This window comes from Siphateles boraxobius, unplaced genomic scaffold (genome assembly GCF_051911475.1).
Source record: "Siphateles boraxobius isolate OS27281-9 unplaced genomic scaffold, OSU_SipBor_1 46, whole genome shotgun sequence".
Lineage (NCBI taxonomy): Eukaryota > Metazoa > Chordata > Actinopteri > Cypriniformes > Leuciscidae > Siphateles > Siphateles boraxobius.
Genome location: NW_027509097.1, coordinates 5,106,350 through 5,132,943, shown reverse-complemented (window position 1 = coordinate 5,132,943; position 26,594 = coordinate 5,106,350). Strand labels below are relative to the sequence as shown.

Here is a 26,594-nt window from a genome sequence, read left to right as displayed (position 1 = left end):
CAACGAGCTGGATTGGAAAAGTTTGTAAAATTACCGATGACCATACACATTTGAGTTAATTACATGTGATTTAACATTTTTTAAGGAAAGACTATTCCATGGTCTTAGCAGAATTGTAATAAAAGTTAAATCGTGTTCGATCGGATCGGTGTTTTGTAACGAATCGGTTGAGTGAAGGGTTCAATGAGTCACTCTTAATGCCTCGTCACCTGATGGCGTATTTCTGAACGATTCTGAATGGATCTATTTTAGTGAAGGGAAAGGGGATACAAAAGAAAAGATTCGCCTTACTGGGATGAATCATAGGTTCTGCTAGCCACCATCAAATACCATATATTATATATTGTTGCATAATTAACAAGATGACCTTTCATATTCAGACACAGACTCTTCACATAACGTTAACGTTACAGTCATCATCGACAAATAATCTCTCAACGGAAACTAAATTAAACAATTAGGTTTTACTGGGCTCAGTGCACTGTTGAAACTGCTAGCATTGCTACAACTTTAGAGCGTTGTGGCTAACTTTACCGTCTTACATTTCTTTTGTTTGGATAAAAAAAACGTCTCTTAAATGTTAACAGTTAGCTTGTAGGATGTCATTGTGAACTGAAGTGCTTATGTTGTTGCTCGGCAACAAGCGTCGTAAGTTTGCTTGAAGTGACTATGAGGGTGTAACTGAAGTTTGAGGCAGTTTAGTGGATCGAATCATTCATTATTTATAATTGCTTACCTATTTCGTGTTTTAAAACCCACACATTTTAATGGATCTGCACATTTCTAGACTATTAAGATGACTGAAGTCAAATGTTTAAGGAGAGAAGCTGGAGACTCAGTGCTCGAATGGTCTTGTAAAAAAAAGGGTGAGGATTTCAACATTTGTGGTCGCTGTCAGTCGTGTGTCCTCTCTCAGAAACTGCACCACTACACCCAGTGGGTGAATAAGACTGGAGGAGCATCTCAGAGGAGGTTTCTCACTGGTATCCTGGTGCGGTGCCACAATCTTCAAATCCTGGAGCATCTTCAGAGTGTTTTACAAGTGACATCTGGGAAAGATTTCACCTATTCCAGATCCAGAGCCCTGCCCAGCAAACCCGAGGACACCATATGGAGGATGGATGGAGCTCTGGACACAAAACGGCTTGGAATGGACATGTTGGAAACCTGGGAATGGTTTAGGAAGAGTCCAGACTGGACCAAGTCCAAGTATGTGCTGGGGCTCTTGTCTTTATGTGACACCCCTCTTTTGCACATGTTGGCCAATTTGGTGCATATCCTGATTGTTTGGGAGAAAGACAAATTTCTTCAATTCAGCAATGCTGGTAAGAATTCACATCACCAACTGAACAATGATCATAATAAAAGGCATCACAATAATCACATGTAAACAAAAAGCATTGTAGTAAATGGCACGTATATAATACATTAATCTATCAATGCTTGTAGATGAAGTACCACAATACTTCAGCTCTGTAAACAGTTCTTATCAAATACATTGAAGGTTTTTAAAGGGACAGTTCACCCTAAAATTAATATTCTGTCATAATTTACTCACCCTCAACTTGTTCACCACTAACGTTAAGTTACTTGTTCACAACTACTTCTGCAGAACACAAAAGAAGATATTTTGAAGAATGTCAGTAACCAAAAACAGTTTGGCATCCGACATTATTCAAAATATCTTCTTTTGTGTTCAGCAGAAGAAAGAAAATCAGTGTGTAAATAATGATAGAATTATAGATATTTTTGTAGATCTCTCAGTTACAGAGTCACGCATCTCCTACCATTCAGATGACCATACGGATCTGAATCTTCTCATCAAAGCATGTACTTCATATGAGCCAGCTGATCTGCCTCGAGAAGCTCACCAGGGCAGTCAGACAGATGTCTTAAAACAGGAGCACTCAGAACGGAGTAAGTAGTGAGCTCTTTGCATAAGTGATTGGATTTAAAAAAAAAAGGATGTTAAAAAGTAAATATTTTTATATATATTATTGAAACCAAGCCATGATTCTGCTGATGATAATATAATACCGTTCAAAAGTTTGAAGTGGGTAAGATTTTTGAAAGTTTTTGAAGTCTCTTATGCTCACCAAGGCTGCATTGAATCAAAAATACAGCAAAAAAAAGTGGTCGTAAAAAGTCACACTTGTGGTCTTCGTGGTCCGAAATGACCGGCATAGGAAATTAATGGGAAATAGGCACAAATGCAGGTAATTTTTTTGTGTACAATCTACAAATCAGCCACGTTGCAGAAAAAAATCACACAACAGTGAAGTGGCGAATCTCTAAAACATCAAGAGTGCAAAACACACACACAGACACACACACACACACACACACACACACACACACACACACACACACACACACACACACACACACACACACAGACACGTAAACACAAAAAATATTTTGTATTATTTTTAATGGGGAAAAAAATTTATAATTATTGCATAAATATTAATTAGTACTATACAATTCTCTCAAAATACAAAATTAAAAATATTATTGAACAAAAATAATATTACATTTATGTTACTGGGGGGAAAAAGTTACATTTCGGTTTCCACAAGTGTAACTCCCAAATGAGCACCTTGACTTTTTCCATAAATTATTGGATATTTTATATTTATTTAAAAAAGTAAATTAAATTAAAAGTAAATTACATTTATATTTGTAAGTGGTTGGATTTATTCAAGTCACCCATTTGTTATACAGTAAAGGATGCCAAATCTCTCAAGAGTATCTATCATGAGGTTGAGCTGGACATGCAGAATTTAGACCCCTGGAACAAACGAAAAAGCAGAGATTCAGATTCCGACAATTCTGATGGTCCTGATCCTGCCCTCACCGTCGTCCCCAGGTCTTCAAAATCTCTGTCAGGGGTCAGCCGTCATAAAGATTTTATCCGAAGACTGCCAGTCGGCATTGCAAAGATAATTTTGGGTAAGTCTAGTTTTCCCACTTGTCTATGAAGAGTTGACTGTTTAAACTTAACATGAGAATTAAGTATAAACAGATTAGTTTTGGACTAAATTCTAACATTAATTCTGCATGTATGTCACTGTTCCCAGCAATAAAAAAGTGAAACAAAATAAATAACTTTTTTTTTTTTCAAAACAGAAACAATGGCCTCCCTCTCTTTCTTTTCTCTTTCTCATGTGTTATAAGTTAAGCTTGACTGGTTCTTATGAATTCAGATGCTTTGTTTCACTCGTCGTTATAATGAGTGCATGCTTAGTTCATGTCATTTGTAAGCATCACTGTGTTGTTCTTTTCAGACCTGTGAAATAGTCTAGTTTTGTGCTGCTATGGAGACAACTTTATTGCCTGTGGACAAGAGGGTTAGGTTGACTCAAACAGATACTTTATCTAGATAGAATGTACAAGACCTAGCAACTGAACCTAAATCACAGTCATGGCAACCAATTTCTTTTCAACAGATCTATAAATAATTTAGAATTTTTTTTAGTTTTTAATTGCCATACAATTCTTACATGCTCTGGCAGTTAAATGAAAGATTATATGGGTTCACTCCTCCCGAAATGCCATTTAGGAACTTCACTTAAATAATCATTATGCAAATATGCATTATCATTATAAACCTAAAAATAGTGACATACCTAAATATTCATTTATACAGGCATAATATACTGTGTATCTGTATTAGTATTTTTTAACCTATTTTTTTGTTGTCATTTACACTTCTAGGGCTTTTGGATAAGGTCTCACTGTACAACTGCAGGTGTGTGTCCAAGCACTGGCAATGGCTAACTGATGAGATCTTAACTGAGGTGGAAGTAAAGAAGAATGTTGAGAAACAGGCCATGATTTTGCAAGTAATACATCATGTCAAAAATCACACACACACACACACACACACACACACACACACACACACACACACACACACACACACACACACACACACACACACACACACACACACACACACACACACACACACACACACATATAGTTTATTTTGTTATCTCAAAGATATCAAATATGTCACAGTATAACCTGCAGTTCAGTTGGTAAACAACATGGTAACACCATTTGGTGTTTGGTGTTAGCAATGGCAAATGCATGGATTCGATTTCCAGGGAACACACAGTCAACTGATCAATTCTATACCTTCAATGCACTATACGTAGCTTAGGATAAAACATACTACCGGTAATATTGTGAGTGTGTTCATTTGGTTACTTTCATAATAATCTGTCTGTGTTTTTGTCACATGAAAGTATTTCATATAACTTTGTTCTAAATGTTACAGTTCTGATCATTTGTATGCATTTTCAGGGTAACTCAACATCTAAGGTCAACCCGGTTTATGCTAAGATCTGTGAAGTTTTAGTGCCCATCAGTGAAGGGCACAAGCAGTTTCAGCATGGAGAATATTTCCCCAAACATAATCAGGTAAAAAAGCCACTTTTTGCACTCTGCATATACATATATACAACGTTCTTTCATGAAACTCTAAATGGCACTGGCTGTTCCTTAAGTCAATCTGTTTGCAATCACATCATATTATATAGGGTACAGCTTATTGGTTTCTGCTGTATCGACAGCCAATGAGCTTGCTGCTTTCAAATAGTTGGTCAGCATTTGATGTAGCAGTTTGCAGCACACTTTCAGAAACCCTCAACTGCCCCAGCTCCACCTGTATAGATCTGCTACTACTGGTAATTCATGTATGCTATAAATTGTATAGCAGCAGCAAGTCTTACTTGCTCACAGCAGTGTGTTGTGTATGTATTGGCAGTAGCAAGTCCCCTACTTGCTCTGCAGCAGCGTAGCATATCTATTCCACCAAAACTAAACATATTTAGCATTGTCATTTCCATTACCTTGCAAAACACTCCAAGAGTTGTCATGACAGAAATTTATATTTTTAGTCTTCATTATAAACTTTACTTAGATTTGACTCTTTTGGTGTTTGTAGACACAAGAACAGGATTTGGATTCTGCCTACAAAGGCTTTAAAACTAAGACAGTCCAAATGGAAGAACGCAACGTGTACTGTGGAGTGTATAACATCTTGGTCCTGTTGGAAAGGTAGAATTTCTGTAGAAAATATGTTGGAAAATACTCTACAATAAATGTATTAAATATATAGAAGTATTTAATATAGCGAATTCTTATATATTATATCAAAGTTTTAGAACTTCCTGTCACTTTCTCCATATAGAGAAGACCCCAGTAGAGTGATACATTATGCTGGGGGACAGTTTGTGGCGGTTGGCTCCAGGGATCGTACCATCAGGTTCCTGCATGTTGCGTCACCCAAAGAGGTTCCTTTAGTGATCCAAGGACATGCAGGTAGTGTAAGAGCAGTTCTGGTTTGTGAAGAGAAAGATCTGGTTATCAGCGCCAGCTATGACCTCAGTATCAGGTTAGTCAGACTTTACTATGGTCGTTTAACAAACTAAAATCATAGACAGCAGTAAAGAATGTTGTGCTTTATTTCTGTACTCTTTTCAAAGGTGCTGGAACCTGAAGACAGGCGTATGTACAATGATTTTTCATGGACATTTTGGCACTATAAACTGCCTGGATTTGTACGGAGATAGACTGGTGTCTGGAGCCAAAGACTGTAGAATTAGAGGTAGGAGGTTGTGACCTGTAATATACCTTAAGGCATTCACACTAAGGCCATGTGTCCACCAAAGCGTTTTTAGCCGGCTGAAAACGCTGGACATTCTGCTGAAAACGCCTAGCTGTGGGCGCTTGAGAGCGTTTTGGCAGCGCTGCGTTTTTTCAGTTGAGACGATTCGTTGCTATGATACAGAATATCCGCAGCACAGTTTACTTGTAACTGATTTCGCAGATAATTTTGTTTCATACTAAAAATTTATTTTTCATCCATTTTGTTCGGTTAGCTCTGCTGGTTGACGTCGTTGTACAGAAAGAATATTGTGACAGTTGGTCGTGTGGTATTTGTCCCGCCCCTCCTCCACTGTGATTGGACGGCTGTGTAAAAAGTGACAGTGATGAGCGCAGCGTTCTACCCAAAGTTGAACATTTTTCAACTCTCGGCGACCAGTAAAAAACGCCGGGCGCTCAGTGCTTGAGCGTTAAATACACGCTCAGCGCCTTGCTCATGGCGTTTAATGGCGGCGCTCCCATTGAAAACAATTGGAATTTTACGCCAGCTGCGTGAAAAAACGCTTTGGTGGACACACGGCCTAAGGATGATAACTATAAAACCATAAAAAACACACAAAAAGAAAAACTTTAATAATTGTTTTAATGAGCATAGGGAAGTCCACACCACAACTATAACAATAACAGAGGATACAAAAGAAACAACTATAATGATGCTAACAACACCGTTTCATAATTGTTATCTTTATAATCATTGTTTTTGATGTGAACAGGCATTAATAACGGTCTGGATCTATACATTTTAATCTCCAGTCTGCAATTTTAACTAAAACAACATATCATTTATTTTTATTTTTGATGCCTGAATAGATTATTGAAAGAAGGAAAATAGACAATTGCATATTTAGTTATATTTTGAAAACTTCCGGAAAATATGTGCCATCTTAACATATACTACCGTTCAAAAGTTTGGGGTCGGTGAGATTTTTTTCATGTTTTTGAAAGAAGTCTCTTATGCTGTGTTTATTTGAACAAAAATACATAAGCAGTAATACTGTGAAATATTCTTACAATTTAAAATATTTATATTTTAATACATTTTAAAATACATTTTCTTCTGTGTCAAATGAACCTTCAGAAATTGTAATATGCTGATTTGCTGCTTAAGAAAAATGTCTTATTATTATCATATCAAGATTGAAAACGGTTGTGCTTCTTAATATTTTTGTAGAGATCATGATAAACATTTTTTTCAGGATTGTTTGATTAAGACAAAATTAAAAAACAGCATTTATTTAAAAAGTTATTTTGTAACATTATAAATGTCATTACTTTCACATTCACTTCACATTTCACATTTCACATTTCACATTCACATTCACTAAGAGTAATAATATATCACAAAAAAAAAAAAAATCTTATTGACCCCAATCTGTTGTGTATTTTCTGTATGCTGGTACATCCCTACACTGCCATTAGTGAATGTGTGTTTATTCTGACCCAAACGATGCACAATTGCCACTCTGGCACTCTACACCAACAGGCCAAAGCCAATAGTTTGTAAAAGTGTTTGTCTATGTGTGTATTGATCACAGTGTGGAACCTACTGACGGGGAAGTGTGTTGAGAAGTTGAAGTTTAAACACCTTAAACCAATCATGTGTGTGAAGAGTAATGAAACTCTGGTGGTCAGTAGCTGTGCTGGAGGTCAGATCAGGGTATGGAGCATGGAGACGGCATCACTTACAAGGGTGAGAGAGATGCTTAGTGATCTTGTCCAGAACACAAGCATCTGTTTTTACAAAAAAAAATATTTTTGTGCAATCGTTTGGACACATTTCTCAATACTTAGGCCACTTTTGCAAAACTCTTCACCCATTTAAGGTCTCATAACCAGCTTTCAACGTGGCACAGCAGTTAATCTCATATTCAAAATGCACTAAAACTACCAATGTCTCAAGTCAAGCCATTCTTCCATAACAATAGCAAATGTTGTCACCCGACAAACACTGTCACGCATAAAACAACAACCTAAAAACACTAACAACAGGAAACAATTGTGTAATGTTTTCTTTTGTAAAAATGTATTTAACAAAACAAGAATTACTCTCTTCACTGTTTACTCTATTCACTGCACTATGTTATCGTCCATGTTTACATTGTAGTACAAATTTATTCCTAAGTTTCCATTTTTGTATAGATGGTAATGAAATTGAAAGACTAATACCTGTGTTGGTGTGTAGCTACATCTAATTGTTTTGATAATATTTTATTATTTTAGATTCAGAATAAATTTCAATATGTCATTACTGTAGAAATGTAAATAATTGCTGTCTTATTCAGTTTTGTATACAAAATGTTGACAAAAATGTGTGTACAAATATGTTTTGTACTTAAGTTAGTAAATAGTATATATGTGGAAATTGGCCTGTAGGTATGTACACAGAGTTTTGGTAGTGTTTGTGGCTGAGTAAATAAATAATTTAAAAGAAGTAGCTATTAAATGCATTTTGTCCCAAAGCGATGATAAAGGATCCACAGTTTACCCCACATAGACTACTGCTGTGCTCACTATGTGAATAATTTTGAAAATGTGACCTAAATATTGAGAAATGTATCCTAGCAATTGTGTAAAAAAATAATAATAATTCCTGAATACTCTCTTCTTGTTACAGCAAATCAGTGGTCACCAGGGTGCAGTACTGTGCCTGTGCTTCGATCAGTGGCATATCCTCTCTGGGGGTTCAGATGGGGAGGTCAAGGCATGGAGCACCAACTGTAGCTTCAAAAAATGCCTGAGGACCTTCCAGCATCCAAAGTGACAAAACCAATCAGTGACCGTACAGCTGGTCATTCTAATCAATAACTTTTAATAGCACGACTGTGCACTTTCATAAAAGATCTGATCTCTTGCCTATTCTCCGTTATTTTTTTTAGAGAGGTGTTGACCATGTCTTTCCTGTTCCTGCGGCTCATTACAGGCTGCATGGACGGAAAGATCCGGATCTTCAACTTCTTAAATGGAGACTGCCTGAGAGTTATAAGGACAAACATGAAGCAATGCCCTGTCCTTTCTCTACACACACACCACAACACGTCAGTTTACCGTGTATCCGGGCATATTACTCAATTATATGAGCACAATTTAATTATGCTGTTCTTTATTGTAATGTAATGCTATATTACCTGAAAAAGATTTTTGTCATGCTGTCAGTGTGGTCGTAAACACCAGAGGCAGTATTCTGATGCTCCAGTTCGCTGAGGTTCACTGGGACTACTCTGCCAGTGCTTTTTTTGAGCGGTCCCAGATCTCTCTTGAGAGTGTGCCTCGGACTGCTGAACGGACGACTCAAGGAGGTTCACCCAGCCCAAAAAGTCGTTTTCACCGTTTCAAGAGTTTCTCAACCCCCAGTACGCAGCATTCTCGAGGTACCACCTTTCAAATGCCCTATAGACTACAGTCAAATTTATATACAGAGTGTAAATTTCTAATCTTGACTCACAATGGATTATGATCATAGATTATGATACGTGAAAGGAATTGAAAAAAATAATGTTTTCAAAACACTCGCGTTCAATAGGAGTGGCCGTTGATGTTTTCTATGCAGTGACGTTAGCCAATGATAACAGTGGTGTTTACTGACATGCCTTAAAGGAGCCGCCCCTCAACATATTTTTATTTTAGACAGAGGGTCAGAATGAAGATAGAAAACAATTGTTTTTCTACATATTTATTAGCTTTTTTAACAACTTTATAATGTTAATAAAGTTAAATAAAAAACTTTATTAACATTATAAATAAACCGCAAAGAACATATTAAAACAATAATAATACAAAAAATCCATGTCACAACTCCTTTAAGCATTACTATTTCTCTCTCTCTCATTTTTATATGAGTGGTCCATCTCCTTCCCCTACTGTTTTGTCACTTTTAAAGTTAAGAAGCAGCAGATCTTTTCTTCCATATTGTGACATTTGTGTGCCTGAGGTTAGCAGTGACTTAGTTCAATCCACCGGTTGTTCATTGGATGAAGGTGGATCTGAATGTGAGCTTGCCCTTTGTAAGAAAGGGTTGGGGTTTGATTAAACATTACAAGGTCAACCTTAAAAAAAAGAACATACATGGATGAATCATTCACAATAAGATCAACAACATGCATTTAGAAATTAGATGGGGTGAATTTTCATTTTATGCCAACTTTAACATTTCTGTTTTCGGTACCTTCAGATGCTCAGCAGGAGTCCACACGGGCGGCGACGTGGAATCAGCTCCAGGCTCATCGTCACAGCAGGATCTCCATCAACTTACAATCTGAGTGTCTCACCAGGCCCCGATCTGTTCTTTCAGCAAGCAGGCCTGTCAGTGGATATAAGAACTTTCAAAACCGAGTCAGCCGCACACCGAGCACTGCCACCACCAACTTGGGTAAGCGATCAACCCTAATGATTTGATATGCAGGTGTTTTCTAGAACATAATTAGAAAATTATAGTTTAAGATGAAAGTGTATGCATGAAATATGAGAATGGATTCCTTATTTAAAGATAAGAAGACTTATGGCACCAAACACTCAGTACTCAGCCAGAGTGAGAAGGCAGCACGAGACAGGGTGAGAAAGCGAGGTCCTCACCACCCGGTGACCCCTGACCTAGTTCTACTAAGGGCCAGCAGCTCCCAGCAGAGCTTGTGCAGTGACAAGGCCAGGTCCAACATGGAGCTGAATGCCAGGGTACGAGATGCTTGGGGACCTGATTCATCCAGAGAGCCATCATTTCAAACCACCACCAAAAGAACGTCTGAAATCCATGCTCCATTCACTACCCACAGCGTTGACCTCAACCCTCAGAGCCCGTTAAAGTCCAGGCAGACCTGCTTGACACCTCACTCTCTTCCCAAACAATCCCAGAGATCGTTCAAAGTAATTCGGTCTGGCACAAACAAGGTTGACCCTCTGAATACGACTTCCCCGGAAGATGTCAAGGCTCCACAGCGATTGTTTATGAGGCGAACTTCCATGCCCACACATTGCCATGAAGATTTTAAAATGACCAAAAAGTCCAGTTCATATCAGGCCCCGCTAGACCCCTTCAGGGAGCATGGTGTCTTTCAGCTGAGGACGGACACGCAACTGGACGCTTTCATTCAGGAGTGTACCAGACAGCAGCAGAGTCACAAACATGGCAGGGATGACCGAAGTAAAAGTGTTTCCAAGGACAGCCATTGTCATCAGTAAAGGAAACTAGGTTTCATGAAGGTACTGAAATCTAAAGGCATGACACACTTTTGTTATTAGCTAACCAGACACAACTGAATGCTCAGGTTGATATTTTACTCTATATAAGTAACATAATATAATAGCATAATACAATATTTTAAATGTTATTTTGAATTTGATAAGTTGGTATTTCCTGGGGGAAAATCTAGTTGTTTAGTTGTACAACACAGCTGGTCCAAGTAACTAACTAAGAAGCAGGTAGTTCCAAAACAAAGATACCGGCTTAATTGGGATTTTCCAACAGGATTCTCAGTCCTATCTGTGTTTTTTACTTGTTGTATATTTTTATGTTATAGTCTTTGACCTCACATATAATTTGATGGATAGATGTTTCATTTCTATGCAGTTTGAGATTATTAGTACATCTTTTTTTGTGGCTTTATTTTGTATACATGTTTTGATGATAGGGGGCAGCAAAGTACAAGCTAAACCGTGTCCCACGAAATCATAAATCATAAGTGATCCTCTCAGGGCGGAACATTATGAACATTATTTGAAATAGTTTTGAATCTTTACTTTTTTTTTAAAGGATCTTTATACATTATAATCTTTTTACAATATTTTAAAGTGCCTGTTTAAGAGCGTTTGATTATTTCAGGCAGTTTATCACCAGTTTTGTATGCATATACAATCACTCTGACTTTTACCTTATTAATGAGAGATGCTGACAAGAAGTGTAAACATAATTTGCTGGATTTGGAGAGACATAAAATAAATTAGATTTGCCACACACTGTGAGTAAAGAGATCTTTGAAAAAAATGTTTATATCTCCATCAGAACTTTTTAAGTCTCTTTGTCTTTAGCTGATTTTTATTAGGGAGCTGTTCTATTTCAAGATTGAAAGATTTGTTGAAAGTAGAGTTTATGTGGCAGTGTCAGGCAATGTAAAGCTGTCTGCTTCAAACAAATGATGTTCATCAAGTGAACATCATTTGTTGAGGTTCTCTAACTCTAAAGATAAGCAGTTTGCATTTTAGTGCTGAGTTATATGCACGTTGCATCCAGTTCTCTTCATTTCGCTTTTGTAACAATGCAAAATGGTAATCCAGTCAAATAATGATGAATTATGTCAACATGAAATGAAAATCCCTGCCATCTATTTTCATAATGCATCTTATTGTGAAGACTTCTCTCTGGTGGCATACTGCATGCCTAACTCCTCTGATCATTTAGTTTGCTTAAACCCCATCCCATTCTTACAATCGTCTGCACGCTCGCTTTCAGCCAACTGTCTCCATCCAATCAACAACAGACGGATAGAACTAAGTTCCAGCTCTTAATTTTTTTTCCTTATTTGATAGTTTGATTCATTTGGGTGTCACAATATTAAAGAAAGGATCTGTTGCTATACTTCCATTTTATTGCCACTTTAACTTAAAAGCCAAATGCCAATTTAAATGGATATGAATAAAATCACTTCTGATTTGTCAATGAAACACACAGCCATGAGGTTTTTATCTTGCACAATATGTGTTATTAGCAGTCATACTTTTGCTGCTTTCAGTGCTGCCTCTGTACTGTCATCTCTGTTTAACCATCTTTCTCCCATTGAAAATGAATTAAGGACATCTCCAACATGGAGATCAACTTCCATTTATCTGGAATTTCTGTATTGTAAGTGTTTCAAATAAATACTGCCTATGAAATATGTTTAGCCTCCACCACAATGCAGTGTGTTCTTTGGTAAGCCTTGGAATCAAGCATGGAACAAACGTTTTGGATACTTTCGTTCACAATACATGCTGGTGAGTGTCTTTTTCTTTGATTCACTTATTTAAAGCAAATGTGTTTGGCTAATGTCTAACTACAAAGTGATTTGGATCAGAAACTAGTTACATGATACTTTTCAAAGTTGGACCTTTGATTCCAATGTTTTTTTTTTGTCCAGCAGCTGTTGATGGCCATCCTGACCAGTTCTTTCTACTTGCCACCTGCTTTCTACCGTTGCCTTCAGGGCATTACTGAAGGGTGTGGATGAGGTTCCGTTCCAGGGAAGATTTGTTTGAGCATTCAACAGCTGTGCAGCAGTGCAGTGGAGAAAGCAAACTGCAAGTGAAAGCAGTGGAGAGTGAGGGGTGAGTTGTAAGTAAGAGCAATCACCCCTCACCTCTGAAGTCCCCTCTCTCAGGAGCTCTCTTGTGCTAATTAGATTTAATCTGCAGAAAATTAGGCTTTACCGTATCCCTCTTTTCTCTCCATCCAGTGACTGTGTCTGAAATCGGGGGAGTAGAATGCACTCCTACAAGCCTTCTCAGTGGAGACCGAAATCCTGAAAACCCAGCATTGTTCCCCCAGGTAGCGGCCTTATTGTCCAGGGTCACCGGCTCCATGGTGAGATAATGAGCATGAAATAAAAGCAAAGGTGAACAAGAGACAGGCTTCATGCAGGAGTGCGCACAAGCCTCCTGTTCCTCTCTGAGACCTGGGGTGGGACATATTGAGGCGGTTCGTCGGGGTGAGGGGGGTGGATGCATGCAGGAAAGGAGGTTTCTGGAAAAAAAGGCTCAGCTTTCTATAAAACAGCTCCGATGTTAGTTGAAAAGCTAAACAATAAGGCGGAATCTGTGCATATGAATGAACAGAAGGGCTTGTGATCTCCATTTGACTGAGAGCAGAGGGATGTAGTCATGATGGTCTGTCAAATCACATTGCTGCAAATGTGCTGCATAGATGGAGGTGGCAGTTGGAAGCACATGGCAGGCGGTTGCTCAGAGGTCCTGGTGGTTCATATTTTAACTCCTAAACCACAGTTTATTTGCATGCCATGTTGACATTTGACAGAGCTGTCCACAGGCTGGATAGACATGACAGAATGAGGGTAAACAGTGTGTAACTACATACTACATTAATTAGGTCTGATTTGGGGGGGGGGGGGGGGATTACTAGTTTATGCTTAGCTTTTAAATGAGCTAAATCAAAGGCCCAATATATATTTATATCTCTCCCTGTGTGTGTAATTTCATGAAATATTACAATATAATATAACTTTTTCCTATTCGAATATAATTTAAAATGCTATTTAAATTTAATTTAAATCTGAGTTATGAACAGCCATTTACATAAATATTCAGTCTGACATGATCCTTTAGAAATCAGTCTAATTATGCTGATTTAGTGCTGAAGAAACATTTCTTATTAGTAATGTTGAAAAGAGTTAAATGTTGATATGATACTTTTTTTCATGATTTTTAAAGAATAAAAAGTTTTAAAAGAACAGAATTTATTTGAAATTGAAATATTTATATTATACAGTACTGTCACCTTTGATCAATTGAATGCTTTCTTGCCGAATTAGTATTAATTTCTTTAAATATAATATATATATTTCAGTCATGAAACTCTAGAGGACACAGACTCCATAAATGCAATCTGCAAGCAGTCATGGCGATCGATGGCTGATTCGCCTCTTACTCAACATTTAAATAGTCTGGTTCATTGTTTGCTGTAAGCTAGCCCTGCAGCGCGCTATCAGAGTTCCTCTGAAACCCTCTACCTCCCCCAGCTCCACCTGCTTAGATTTTCTACAGGATCTATGTATGTCTATTTATGCAGCAGCTGCACATCTTACATGCTCACAGCAGCGTGTTTGTGTATCTGTAAGCAGTAGGAAGTTCATACTTGCTTTGCAGCAATAATCAACAGCAGCAGTAGCATAGCAAATATAGTCTTTTGCAATCAAGCCCATGGTGTTAGCACCATACTGTTTATACTGCAGGAACTGGTAGCAGATGAAAGCGTTATCATAAGGCAAAATATAAAAAACAGGAAAAAAGGGTCAGTGTAGTGCATGATGGTGGGGTTTCACTTCTGCCGAAACATGTGGATGGTTATGTGACCTCAGATTCTGTGTGGGCCTGCATATACAGTATGTACCGTCAGCTACACAAAATGCTTTTTCGTGAGCCTCTTTGGTAAGAAAAATTCTGCCAAGATTGACATAAAGTTAAGATTTATTTGAAAAGTTTGAAACAATTCATACTACACTCCAGGTTTAGTTCTCGTTCTAGAACACTCCACATTGTCACAACAAAGAAATCACCATTAAAGCGAGAAGCTAAGCGTGAGTGTGCATAGTGCCTCAACCAGGATGTGATGTGAAAGGAAACACAGTAGAAACATATGGTTTGGTTTTCTTTGTCAAAACTATGTTTCTCTTTATTTCCTAATAATATTTTCTATGGAGAGAAATCTGAAGCTAAATATCCAGTGGCTGAAGTAAATACTTCAGTCATTGACTAAATATCCTGTCAGGAGTATTATGTGTAACTCTATCTAAACCTAATGACATCACTTAAATACAAAAACAGTGGAACGGAGAAGCCACAGCTTTTCTTTTCTAAAACTGCAAAACCTAGCGAATTGCCTTGCTATCTGCCTGCATATAAAGCTGCCCTCTATGAAAGAAAACTTCACAAGTGGCTGATTTCTCACACGAGCACAAAGTGCACAAGAGATTTGACTCAACAATTGATTTCTATTGTCAATTGATTTCTATTTCTATTGCAAAAGTGCGGCAGGAATGAGTTCCGAAACCCCAAAATAAATAAGCATTTTTGCAATTCCAGTTCCATTGTCCCAATAGGTTTTTGATTTAAATATCTGAAATTAGGTCTGTGGTTAGCACAAGCTCAAGATATTTCCACGTCTTCTACAAAACATAATCAGTAATAACCCACTCTATTTGTATAAGCTTTTATGGATCTTAAAGAAGGCAGTCGCTAACAAGGTTAGCCTAACTTTTACTTTTTACTTCTAGCGATTGTATATAGGCTTTATTTGTGACGATCCTCTACTAAAAATGTTTAACTTAAGAATAAAAACTTGATGTCACAGAGCAGTGTTTTTAGTTAGCTAAAACTATTACTAACAATGAGTGAAATAAAGATGAAATAAAAGGGAAATAAAAATAAAGCTAAAAAAAGACCCACTAAATACTATAAGAGTACATAAATAATACTAAAATACCATGACACAGGGCTTATTTACTGCAAAAATTCAAAAGCCAATGGTTTTTTTCTTTCTTTTTGTTGAGGGAACCAGGATGATTCTAACTTCTGAGTTGGCCTACAAAAATACGTCATTCCCGCAGCACTCTTGAATGCATTTTCTCCAGTGCAGTGCATTATGGGATTGCCTTTCGAAAAAGATATGCAATGCAAGAATTTGGCCAAAAAGTTATCTTTTTGGAGCCTAAATATATGCATAGTCCCTATGATTCCTCAAATGCTGCCTACGCAGGCAGCTCACTAGGTTTTGAAAAAGAGCCATAATGTAGCTGAGAAAACTTCTGTGGATTATCTGAAGCAACCTATAGGAACTCCTGTGTTTCTAGAAGAAGCAGATGGAAGCTTGATCAATTAGCCTTACTGATAAGGACTGAAAACGTAAGCTAAACCAGCCCGATCTCATGAAAGTGCGTATATCTATACAACGAATGTTATTTCTCGTGCCATTTATACGCCAAAAATAGTTTTTGCGTGCATATGATACGCACTTTATGGCGTGTAATACGCACGCACTCCCCACCCCTAATCCTAACCAAGGGGTTTTCAGTGTGTCACGCAAAAACCATTTTTGGAGTATAAATGACACGAGATATAATATTCGTGGTATATGCACTTTCAAGAGATTGTGTTGGCTAAACTTGGGTGGGCAATTATCTCTAATTCCAGAGCTGTACTATTGGTCTAATTACCTCCCATCTCATTCATAAGTAACCTGATTGCTCATGGATTGTTTTTTATCAGTGGCAGACGTTGTGTGGTTTTGGTAACTTTAACTTGTTCAAAGAGTCTGTGATTAGGTCAGCCTGGTGGAAAGAAATGTGTGGATCAAAGAATGCTGTTGGATGGGGTGCTGATTTATTTCTACTCGACAGATTGTTTTTTTCAAGTGTCAGTCTTTGTTTTCGGTGATGCCTCCCTGAAGTGCTCAGGTTACCAATTTATGACAGAACTGAGAGTTTGGTGGGGTTTACGGAAGCAAGGAATCGGCTGTAGGTGGCACCCTTGATCCACACTTCCTTAATGAAAATTTCTCTTTGCTGCTGCTGCTTAGAATTGATGATTGAAATGATTTAGCAGTCTCATGCAACAGCGTGTCATTATTTCCACATAAATACACCGTTTTACTTTGTCAGCTCCCTGTCACTTTAGTACCACTACCATACAGTCTGACATTTATTCTACTATCTGAATCCAGATTTCCTCTTAAACAGGAGCATGACAGATATTTGTCTTTCATGAGCTGTTCATTTTATTTTAATTTTATTTTCTTTATGTATTTAAGATTCTTTGGTTGTTTTGTTAATTGTTCGGGTTACACAAAAAAGTTGCATATTTATTTTATAAAATAAATCTTAAAAATGATCAGTTTAGGCAATAGATTTCATGGCAGCTTCAGATATTAAGAAAATGTTGTAGCAACCCATGAGTTTGAGACAAGCAGCCTATTCAAGAAGATAATATTATTGGTCTTATTCTCAAAGGAGACTTTGGTGTTTTAAAAGGCTCTCAGTTCGGGTGGACCATAGTGACCCAGACGTATACAGCCAAAAGTGATGATTGTTATAATTTGCCTGTTTTCAAAGGCATAAATACGGAGACGTAAAGTCAAAGGTGAACTGCATAAAACTTCCTGATCAGAGGGGGGCAATGGAGGGAGGCAGTCTCAAACAAGTAGCCAATTCACACAGGAAAGATTTCCATAAGCAAGCTTAACTATTTTTTCCTACTTTTAACTCGAGCCGAAATGAATGGCTGTCTAATTTGAGCAGGCTCCGTCTGTCAGTCCAAGCTACAGGTTAGTTGATGAGTGTTCTGGAATTTGTGTATTCAAGACATTTCCAGTTATTTACCAAATGTGTAGTCAAATAGTGCTGCAGAGTTTTATACTACTTTCATGAATTAAAGTAAAGCTGACAAATAAAGGCTTGTTCACAGCAACTCACAAGGAAAATTATATTGCTCGTAGGATTATCTATCTATCTATCTATCTATCTATCTATCTATCTATCTATCTATCTATCTATCTATCTATCTAAAATATTAAGCAATATAATCAACATATTACAATGATTTCTGAAGGTTCATGTGACACTGAAGAATGGAGTAATGATGTTGAAATTTCACCTTTGACATTACTGGAATAAATTACATTTTAAAACATATTAAAATAGAAAGTTTAAAAAACAATTTTTTTTTAAAGTTGTGTATCTCATTGCTGTGCAGGAGAAACAATTGAGACGTGTGTTTTTTCACAAAATTCAGACTTGTGAATAAGCCTAGGGCTTACTGCAGGAACAATGTCTCGTAATTACATATGTGTGTTTGTACCTCAAAAAAAAAAAGAGAAAATTTAGCACCTTAAGAACAAGAGGTTGCCCCGGCTTATTTCTGCCCCGTTACTTTTTCAGGGCTGTTTTTGTAAGTCTTGGTAATCGGTGGGATTAGTCCGCTAACACAGACAAAGCGGTCACTGAGCAAAACAGTTAATGAAGAGTGCTATTAGAGACGTCCTAAGGGCCCGAATTCAGAACTTCATCTTGCTTTAACAAGCAATTTGCCATTACTGCATGCTTGCCGGAGATGTTACTCTTCCTTGGCCCTTAAAGGCACGGGAAACAGAACAGCATGTGATGTCATTTAGAAAGAGGGACAAAGTAGTTTAGAAAGACATACAAAAACATTCCCATGCTCACACACACACATTCACCCATGCAACGCATTGAAGTATGAAGATTTTAGCTACTTTTAATGATTGTTATCAGGAGAGCAAGTTACATTGCCTCACTTTTGCCTCAGGAGCTATCAAATTTAAATGCAAGCTGCGTGTTTATAGTTATACCTGATTGCAGGCTGTAAGATTTGACGTGAGTTCAGAAGAGCTATAGTCAATGCTAAAATATATTAAGTGATAAAATCTGCACATTAACCCCATTTAAATGCAATCAGCTTCAAGAACAAACTTAAAATGGATACTATTTTTTTTAATAGTTTCATATAAACATTGAGTGAAACTTCAACACACAGTAATGGCTATATCAATTACGTTTCTTTCCATTACTCAAATATGTTTCATGGTTCAGAAGATCAATTATGTTGAGGTTATTAATGTTCTGGCTGGATCTAGGAAGTCATTGATGAATGATTTCATCGTTTAATCTAAATGTCAGTTAACTTGTTGTTCATTTTTCAGAACCGGTTACCCTGTCTGTGACGCCCTCCCCTGATGTGACAGAGTGACACTGTTTAATGTTAAGTCACAACTTCAATGGCCTCTCCACACAGGGGCCCATTGTTCTCTTTGACTGACTTCACTGTTCACCAGTGATCCTTTTCACATAAACTCAAGTGCCACATCAAAAATGGACCATGAGAATGATTTGTGTTTTGAATTAAGTTATTACAAGAGCTCTATTGTCGATTGTTGCGATGTAGGATACAACTTATTTGCCAGGACCAGATGTTCGAAAGCCTGTTTTGTGATCACCTCCACCAATCTGAGTGAAGACTTGAAGGTGTTACAGTTCAAGAAGAGGGTGATGTTGCTTCTGTTGAGAATGGATTCAAGTAAGCCAATGCATAGACATTGTAGAGCCAAACACTTTTAGGACAAGGGTATAAGCAGAATTTGCCCATAAAATGGGGATCATAAGAAAACTTGAAATTTTGAACTTTGGTCACCTCTTCATTAAGCTCTAATGTTATCTATTGTAAGTCGACATAACAGTTCTTAATGCTTCTGTTACTGTGAACGCTTTAGTTACGTTTGAAAGTTTGGGGCCAGTAAGATATTTTTTCAAATAATTTTATTCAACAAGGACACATTGAATTAATCAAAGGTGACAGTCAAGATATGATAATGTTACAAAAGATTTATATTTCAAATGAATGTTCTTTCGATCTTCCTATTCATCAAAGTTTCCACAAAACTATATTAAACATCACCGAATCAGCATATTAGAATGATTTCTGATGAATCGTGTGACACTGAAGACAGTAATAATGCTGAAAATGCAGCTTTGCCACCACATGCATAAATTACATTTTAAAATATATTCAAACAGAAACAGTTTAATATATAATAATAACAACACAATATTACTGTTTTTACGATCACATAAATGCAGCCTTGGTGAGCATAAGAGACTTCTTTCAAACACACACAAATCTTATAGACCCCAAACTTTTGAACAGTAATGCTCTTATAAATGTTCAACATTTGGGAATGAGGGTTGATACACATTTGGAAAGAAATACATAAACTTATCAAGACATATTAAAATAAATTTAACAAAATTAAACAAGAACACTTTGGAACAGGATTTTATAGACTAGACTGTAAACCAGCAAAATCTTGTTTGTGAAAATAGCAGACAGTTATAGCAGCGAACTGTCGCAACAGTTACTAAAGCATGATTGGTCAGAAATGATTCTAAGGTGGGTCTTTGCAAAGGGTCAATTGTAATTGTGTGGGCTTGATTGAGTGCCATATCATGGTCCCTGGGGTAGTTCCACCTGATTTAAGTGATTGTTGATGTTTCTGTTGCCTTGTATTTAAGCTATCTGAGGTTTTCCTGCTTTACTAACTCACTATGATGTTTATTAGTTGTGTGGCTTGAAACAGAGAACTATATAAATCATTTGTCAGTACTACACGCTTATAAATATATTTAATGCTGTAGGTTTTCACATTTTAAACATCCATTGGCTTTCACATTGTGGATAGAAACATGCGGTTAGCAAAAGGTTTTATTTTCCCAGGTTTAAACTGGTGGACACTCACACAGTTACGCTGAACCCACTATTAGAGCTAAAGTGTGAGAAAATGAACCCCGGCACTGTTCGCTGAGCAATGACCCTGAGTCAACAGCTCAGAAAGCTGTGCACCGACATGTGGCATGATGGGTATTGTGCTTGTCATCTTCCCAGTCACAAACACCCCTTAAAGTGCACACATACAGATGCACTCAGAAAGTCAGCTGTTAAAACACTCGAAATTACGCCGATGATTGTTTCCGTGTGGAGCTGGTGGTCTAAAGGTGCCAAGCGGAATGAGTCAGGTCTGGTAGGGAGCTGCGGTGAATGGCATGGATTTCTTAGACTACTGACATTCTTCTCCACTGCAGTATTCACAACCTTCACTGTAAGAGTCCTCCCTGTTCATCAGGTGTTTTAAATTCATCCCCAGTGATGTGTAATGGACACCTCCACTGGGGAGGGTGAAAATAGCTCTGTTAGGTGCTGGGGCTGTGAGGTACGTCTACTAAAATTCTGGAAAATTCTTCAATAGTGACTGCATGAAAAACACATTGAAACAGTTTGTGTGAAAAATGTAAACACTCTGTCTTATTAAATCTTAACGAAGTTGAGATTTGTGGATGACAGAATAGGTATTGAATAAACCTTCCATTTCGTTCAGTAATGTGGGCTTGATGAGAAGTATAGTAAAGAGTAGAGCAGGGCTTAGTAATGAGGACGACTAGTGCGTACAAACTTAAAAACTGACAATTATCCAAAGAGAGATGTCTTTTTTTGAAAATCAAACCCATGTTTTTATGCCTTGCAATTTTAAGAATGCCTTAAAAAAATTTTTTTAAGTACAATCAACTTGGATGTTTAAGTCATTTCAACTTAAATGACATTAAACTGACTTTAAAAAATTAGTTGAATTTTGTATCACAAAAAATTTGAAAATTAAAGCAATGCAAAAACATGTTGTCATAACTTATGATCATATAATTGTTTTTTTTACAGTGTGATGTTTCTTTGATCGTTCCTTTGTATGCAAATGTCACCAAAGTAGCGTTATCTCAATTTTATTAAAAATTGGATATGTTATGTGTAGCTATGAAAGCACTACTATTTTATATATATATATTTTAAATTAGTAATTTTTTTACCAGTCACGATTACATAAGTCTCTGTTTCTCTTATTACTTTCTCTCACTCTTATTTTGATATTCTTTTGTTTTGTTGTAATATTCTTTGTCTTGAATTGTTCAAAAATTCCCTACAAAATATTTACTGGGCCCAGGAGGTATTATTAAAGAAAATTAAAAATGTTTATTTTTTTTGATACTTACAAGAATAAACCCTGATGCTCATCCATTTTATTTGCTTCTCATAAGATATTTGAAATTACTAATAAACATTTGACTACTTAAAGTTTTAAGACTGAGTCTTACGGGTGGGATTTGGTTTGATGGATCATTCAAAGAGATTGTTGGATATTCAAGAGCATTCCAATCTCACGATCCAGAAAACTGGTCTCCATTGTCGTAAAAAAAAAATCATAAACTGTACTAAGAGCTGGCCAAAACCAGAATGATGTTCCCACACACAATAACTAGCATTTGTCATGTTGTCCATACAACAGAGCCCGACCAGACTTTCAACACAACTTTGCACAGCTGCAAACACACACTCAGCCATCTTATTCTTTTGACTTCTTATAAAATGTGCTTTAGTCCACTCATCTCTGACCATCTGAGGAGCCTTTTTAACCAGCTGCCTTTGATGTGGTAACATCCAGATCCACTTTATTCTGAAGTTTGTACGTGTTACCCATGTCCTGTATGTTTGGGTGTTTGTGTCATGCACTTTTAATGGAGTCTGTGGGAAGGTAAACATGGGATGTAGGTTGCTTTGATTTTCTTAGTGCTAACCAAATAGTTTGGAAAAGAAAAGGGAGGTCAGTTTCTATGTTGGCTCCTCTCAGATTTAAATATGTTCTGTGAAAGGACTTTTTGTATTCTGTAACAGCAAAAAGGCATTAGTTTATATAGCAATGAGAAAGAGTGGGTTCACGTTTGTGCATTTAAGTCTTCAGTTGTGCACATCAAAGTAATTGTCCTTTTACAATTTATGTTAAAAGCTGTATTTTTATTGTACTTTCATGGTGTATTGCATCCTTTTTGAAGCTTGCTAGTTCCAAGAACCAATCAAATTGTGGGGAAATTATGTAATATTTCATGTCATTTTGCCATAACCCTATTCTATAAAAACTGTTGTATTCGTGTTTACTGGTGGGATTCTCAATGGAATATGTCTGAGATCCTCCGGCCGTGCTTAAAGCTTCTTCTTCAAGGGAGGGATTCTCTGAGAAATGCTCGAGATCCTCCGGCCGTGATTAAAGCATGTTCGAAGGCATTGTCTGAAGTCTGTAGGGTTATTGTTGCTTCGCAGCAAGTTAGGGTTAGTAGGCTCAGCCGACGTCGATGTGTAGACTCGCTGGAGTATAGAATTAGCACCCAGCCGACATCGATGTGAAGACGCGCTAGGGTATAAGGTTAGACTCGACCAATGTCGACTGTAGACGCGCTTGAGTATAACTGTTATAGGACGTAGTAGGGAAAAATCTACCAAAGCAACTAATGACCAAATTTTGAGTGAACTATCCTATGAAGTGTAAGAATGTTTTATCAATATTTTGCAGTATTCTGGTGGAGATTGGGAGTGTGACATTTCATTCTGTGACTTTTCTTCAATTACTCTTGTTGTGTTTGTACAAGATGGCTGGATTAGAATAATGGGACGCAGTTAGAATGCTGAATCATAGAGAGTTTGTACTGGTGTCTGGGACATACTGTGCTTCAGTGAACTCTCTTTACCCAAATCCTCTTACTCTCCACTGCCTCTTCCCCTGCTGAGTGTACAGAGACAAACTCATTTTCCAGTCTCTGTTATGTGCTTGCCTTCTGCATTGATATGGACTAGCCCTGTATTAGGGCGTTAACAGCTGATGTATAAAAAAAAAAAACATGGATGAAGGGAGATATCAGACATCTTTGAAAGTTGCAACTGAGGTCTTATGCAGCTGCATACACTCGAAGGAGTTGAGAACATCTGGCTTTCACACCAAACTTAGATATCTTTAGATTAGAAGTCGACACACTTGCGATTGCACAATAAATATTAACATGCCAAATTGCTGCAATGCTTATTAAATTCCTAATTAAATGAACTAAGTTAATTGGTGAAATAATTTTTCACTTGATTATTATTAGCAGTGTAACTACTGTATACTGAAAAAAATTACAGCATGGTTTATTGCTTTATTAAATGCTTTCATTTGTGACTTCTGTATTTCTTAGAGAAAAATCAGTTTTGGATGCGGTTAATAAAAATATCTGTTGATTAATATCTGTTGTTAATATACTTAAAAACAATGTATATAAATATTGATAAATATTTTAATAAATAAATATGAATTATTATAATACAAAAAATATTCATATTTATATTCATATTTTATCCCAGATCCAATGGGTTCCACCAATAAACAGCGTTAAGATGTGTCTAAAACTGTACATATTTAATAGCACATCATTTAAGGGACAATTTTGACCTTAACTGATACATAATACTTTTCTTCTCAATTTCTGAAACACAAAAACCACTATATTTTCCCTTGATGCCTTTAAAAGCTTGTTCACAGATTCATATCTCTTTTAACATTGTTTATCTTGGTTTTGAAGCGATGCAGTGGGCAAAACCGTCCCAAGACCCACAAATCACTGGTGACTTTTTCCTCAATTTTCTCCGCTCTGAGCAAATGTTTTTGCGGCTGCGTCCGTTTGGCTGTCAGTTTGCTCTGACGTACCTGTTTTATTGGACTCTCCCCTGTCGCCTATAACGATTCTAATAAAACATATTTTAGATTTTCACCTCGCAACATCTGTTAATAGCTGTGCAGAAATTAATTAAGAGGCTGAAGTGAGAGTTAAAAAACTAGAAATAATAAAACAATATCACTGGCCACCTTAGGCTCATATAAACAGCATTGTTTGGAGTGTTTATGTAGCCACAATTGCACAAGATTGGAAAGTAATTGATCCCTCAGCATCTTGACCGCATTCGGGCCGGCATGTAAATGGGTAGCTGGAGTGTTAACCAAACTATTTTTGGCATTAGTCTGAGTACTTATTCCAGAATGACAGAGAGGCTATCTACAAGTTAACCAGGGCAAATAGCAGAGTTCTGCCAGTGGAACATGATAGAGGGCAAAACGACAGAGGCTAAAGTATATCAGTTGCAATCTGCTGAGTGGGCTGGTAATGGAGGGCTCAGGTCCTCGATCTTGACAATTCTGCTAAGAGCCCAGTGCGGTTGAAGCCTGAGAAAATGTGCCCCAGTAACCAGATCTGATTTGATAAGTCAGAAATGTCAGGCTTCCATATGCGCGCTGACATATGTGATGTGGAGAAGTCAGAAATTATGTTTGAAAATCCATTTTCTGCCCAAGACAATATATTCCATATCAGGAGAATTCATCCGAGTGGATATCTTGGGATTTGTGCATATCGAGGAATGATTACATCTCATTTTTTGAAAGAGTGGCTTGATGGTCTGATTGGTCTGGTTGGCTTTGAATGGCAAGTGTTTTTAAAGGAGTGAGAATATTAAGATGACAACTTAAACCAGTTTCCAAAGTAAAATGAAGCTGATTTCAAACCAGAACTGTGAAATAGTATATATGGTTTTTGCATCTTTATCTTGGAAAATATATCTATACATTATATATATAATTTTTTTTTATTCAGTTTGAATTCCATTGAACTCTGTAATGAAAGTCTCAGTAGAGTAACCACATTTTCTGGCCAAATCTGCATGACCACAACTCCCACAAATGTCACAGTCAAGCTTTATAGATGGACACTAAACTCAAGAGTTAAAAGTTTTTTTTTTCTCTATGAATGACAGAATTTGAATGTCATTTTAGATCTGGATTTTGGATTTATTAATTTCCCAACCTTTGACTTTTGAGACTTTCTTACCAAACATATCTTCATTTAAATATATTCTCTCTCTCTCTCTCTCTCTCTCTCTCTCTCTCTCTCTCTCTCTCTCTCTCTCTCTCTCTCTCTCTCTCTCTCTCTCTCTCTCTCTCTCTCTCTCTCTCTCTCTCTCACACACACACACAAATATATCAAATGTATATCTGTGTATATTTTGTGTAAGGACAGTTTGAAAACATGATTTTTTTTTACTAGAAATCTAAGATGCATTGTACATAGAAATGCTAGCTTGCAATAATGATTTGCATTTTTTCAACTCCAATTGTCTGTAACCAGTCTGTATTCTTCTTTTCAATTTTGTTTTAGATATTAATGGTATCACAAACAGGCAATATCCCTGCTTCCACACTACATAGAGGTATCAAGCCATAATGATATCATCTCTTGTTTTATGAGAATGTTTGCCGGGAGCAAACCTTTACCACACCATCAAGTCAAGTTGTAAAAATGGAAATCAGAATGAGAGAGAAGTATAAGAGGACAGTGTTAGCGAATGGGTTATGGGTTCTTGCAAATATTCCTTTAAGGGGAAAAAGTACAACGCGTCCAACCGCTGGTGGCTACAGTATGACGCACACTGCTGGCCATCACCCACACAGCTCCAGTTGGTTAGACATTTAAGGGTGCATCATAAAAACACATCCTGTTGAGGTGCCGTAGATCCTGCGCCAATGCTCAGTATATCTTAGCTAAAATATCAAGGTGCAATCTTAGTTGTTTTATGCCTCAAAGTGATACTGGGTCATTGCTACAACTAATTTAGTTTTTCAAACTAATGCAGATAAATACAGATAATAAAATATTGCATGCATATTTATATTAGGGTATGTTACTTTTAAAAGTAATGCATTACAATATTGCATTATTCCCTAAAATGTAACTAATTGTGTTACTTGTTTACTT

General features: G+C 37.0%; 1 protein-coding gene across 3 annotated transcripts; it reads left to right on the top strand.

Moving 5' to 3' along the window:
* The first annotated feature begins 550 nt into the window (after nucleotides 1–550).
* fbxw10 (F-box and WD repeat domain containing 10) lies at nucleotides 551–12,524 on the top strand. 3 transcript variants are annotated; one of them, XM_077200348.1, is made up of 14 exons: nucleotides 551–1,325; nucleotides 1,795–1,917; nucleotides 2,725–2,952; nucleotides 3,718–3,845; nucleotides 4,312–4,428; nucleotides 4,955–5,067; nucleotides 5,201–5,404; nucleotides 5,496–5,617; nucleotides 7,212–7,366; nucleotides 8,291–8,433; nucleotides 8,553–8,711; nucleotides 8,830–9,044; nucleotides 9,845–10,042; nucleotides 10,160–12,524. In XM_077200348.1, the coding sequence occupies exons 1-14, from the start codon at nucleotides 797–799 to the stop codon at nucleotides 10,846–10,848; spliced, it is 3,123 nt and encodes a 1,040-aa protein (XP_077056463.1). In that variant the 5' UTR covers nucleotides 551–796; the 3' UTR covers nucleotides 10,849–12,524. The 3 variants fall into 3 exon arrangements, with proteins under 3 accessions (XP_077056463.1, XP_077056462.1, XP_077056461.1); XM_077200347.1 differs by having other exon boundaries at nucleotides 1,756–1,917; XM_077200346.1 differs by having other exon boundaries at nucleotides 1,744–1,917.
* The last annotated feature ends 14,070 nt before the right edge of the window (nucleotides 12,525–26,594 follow it).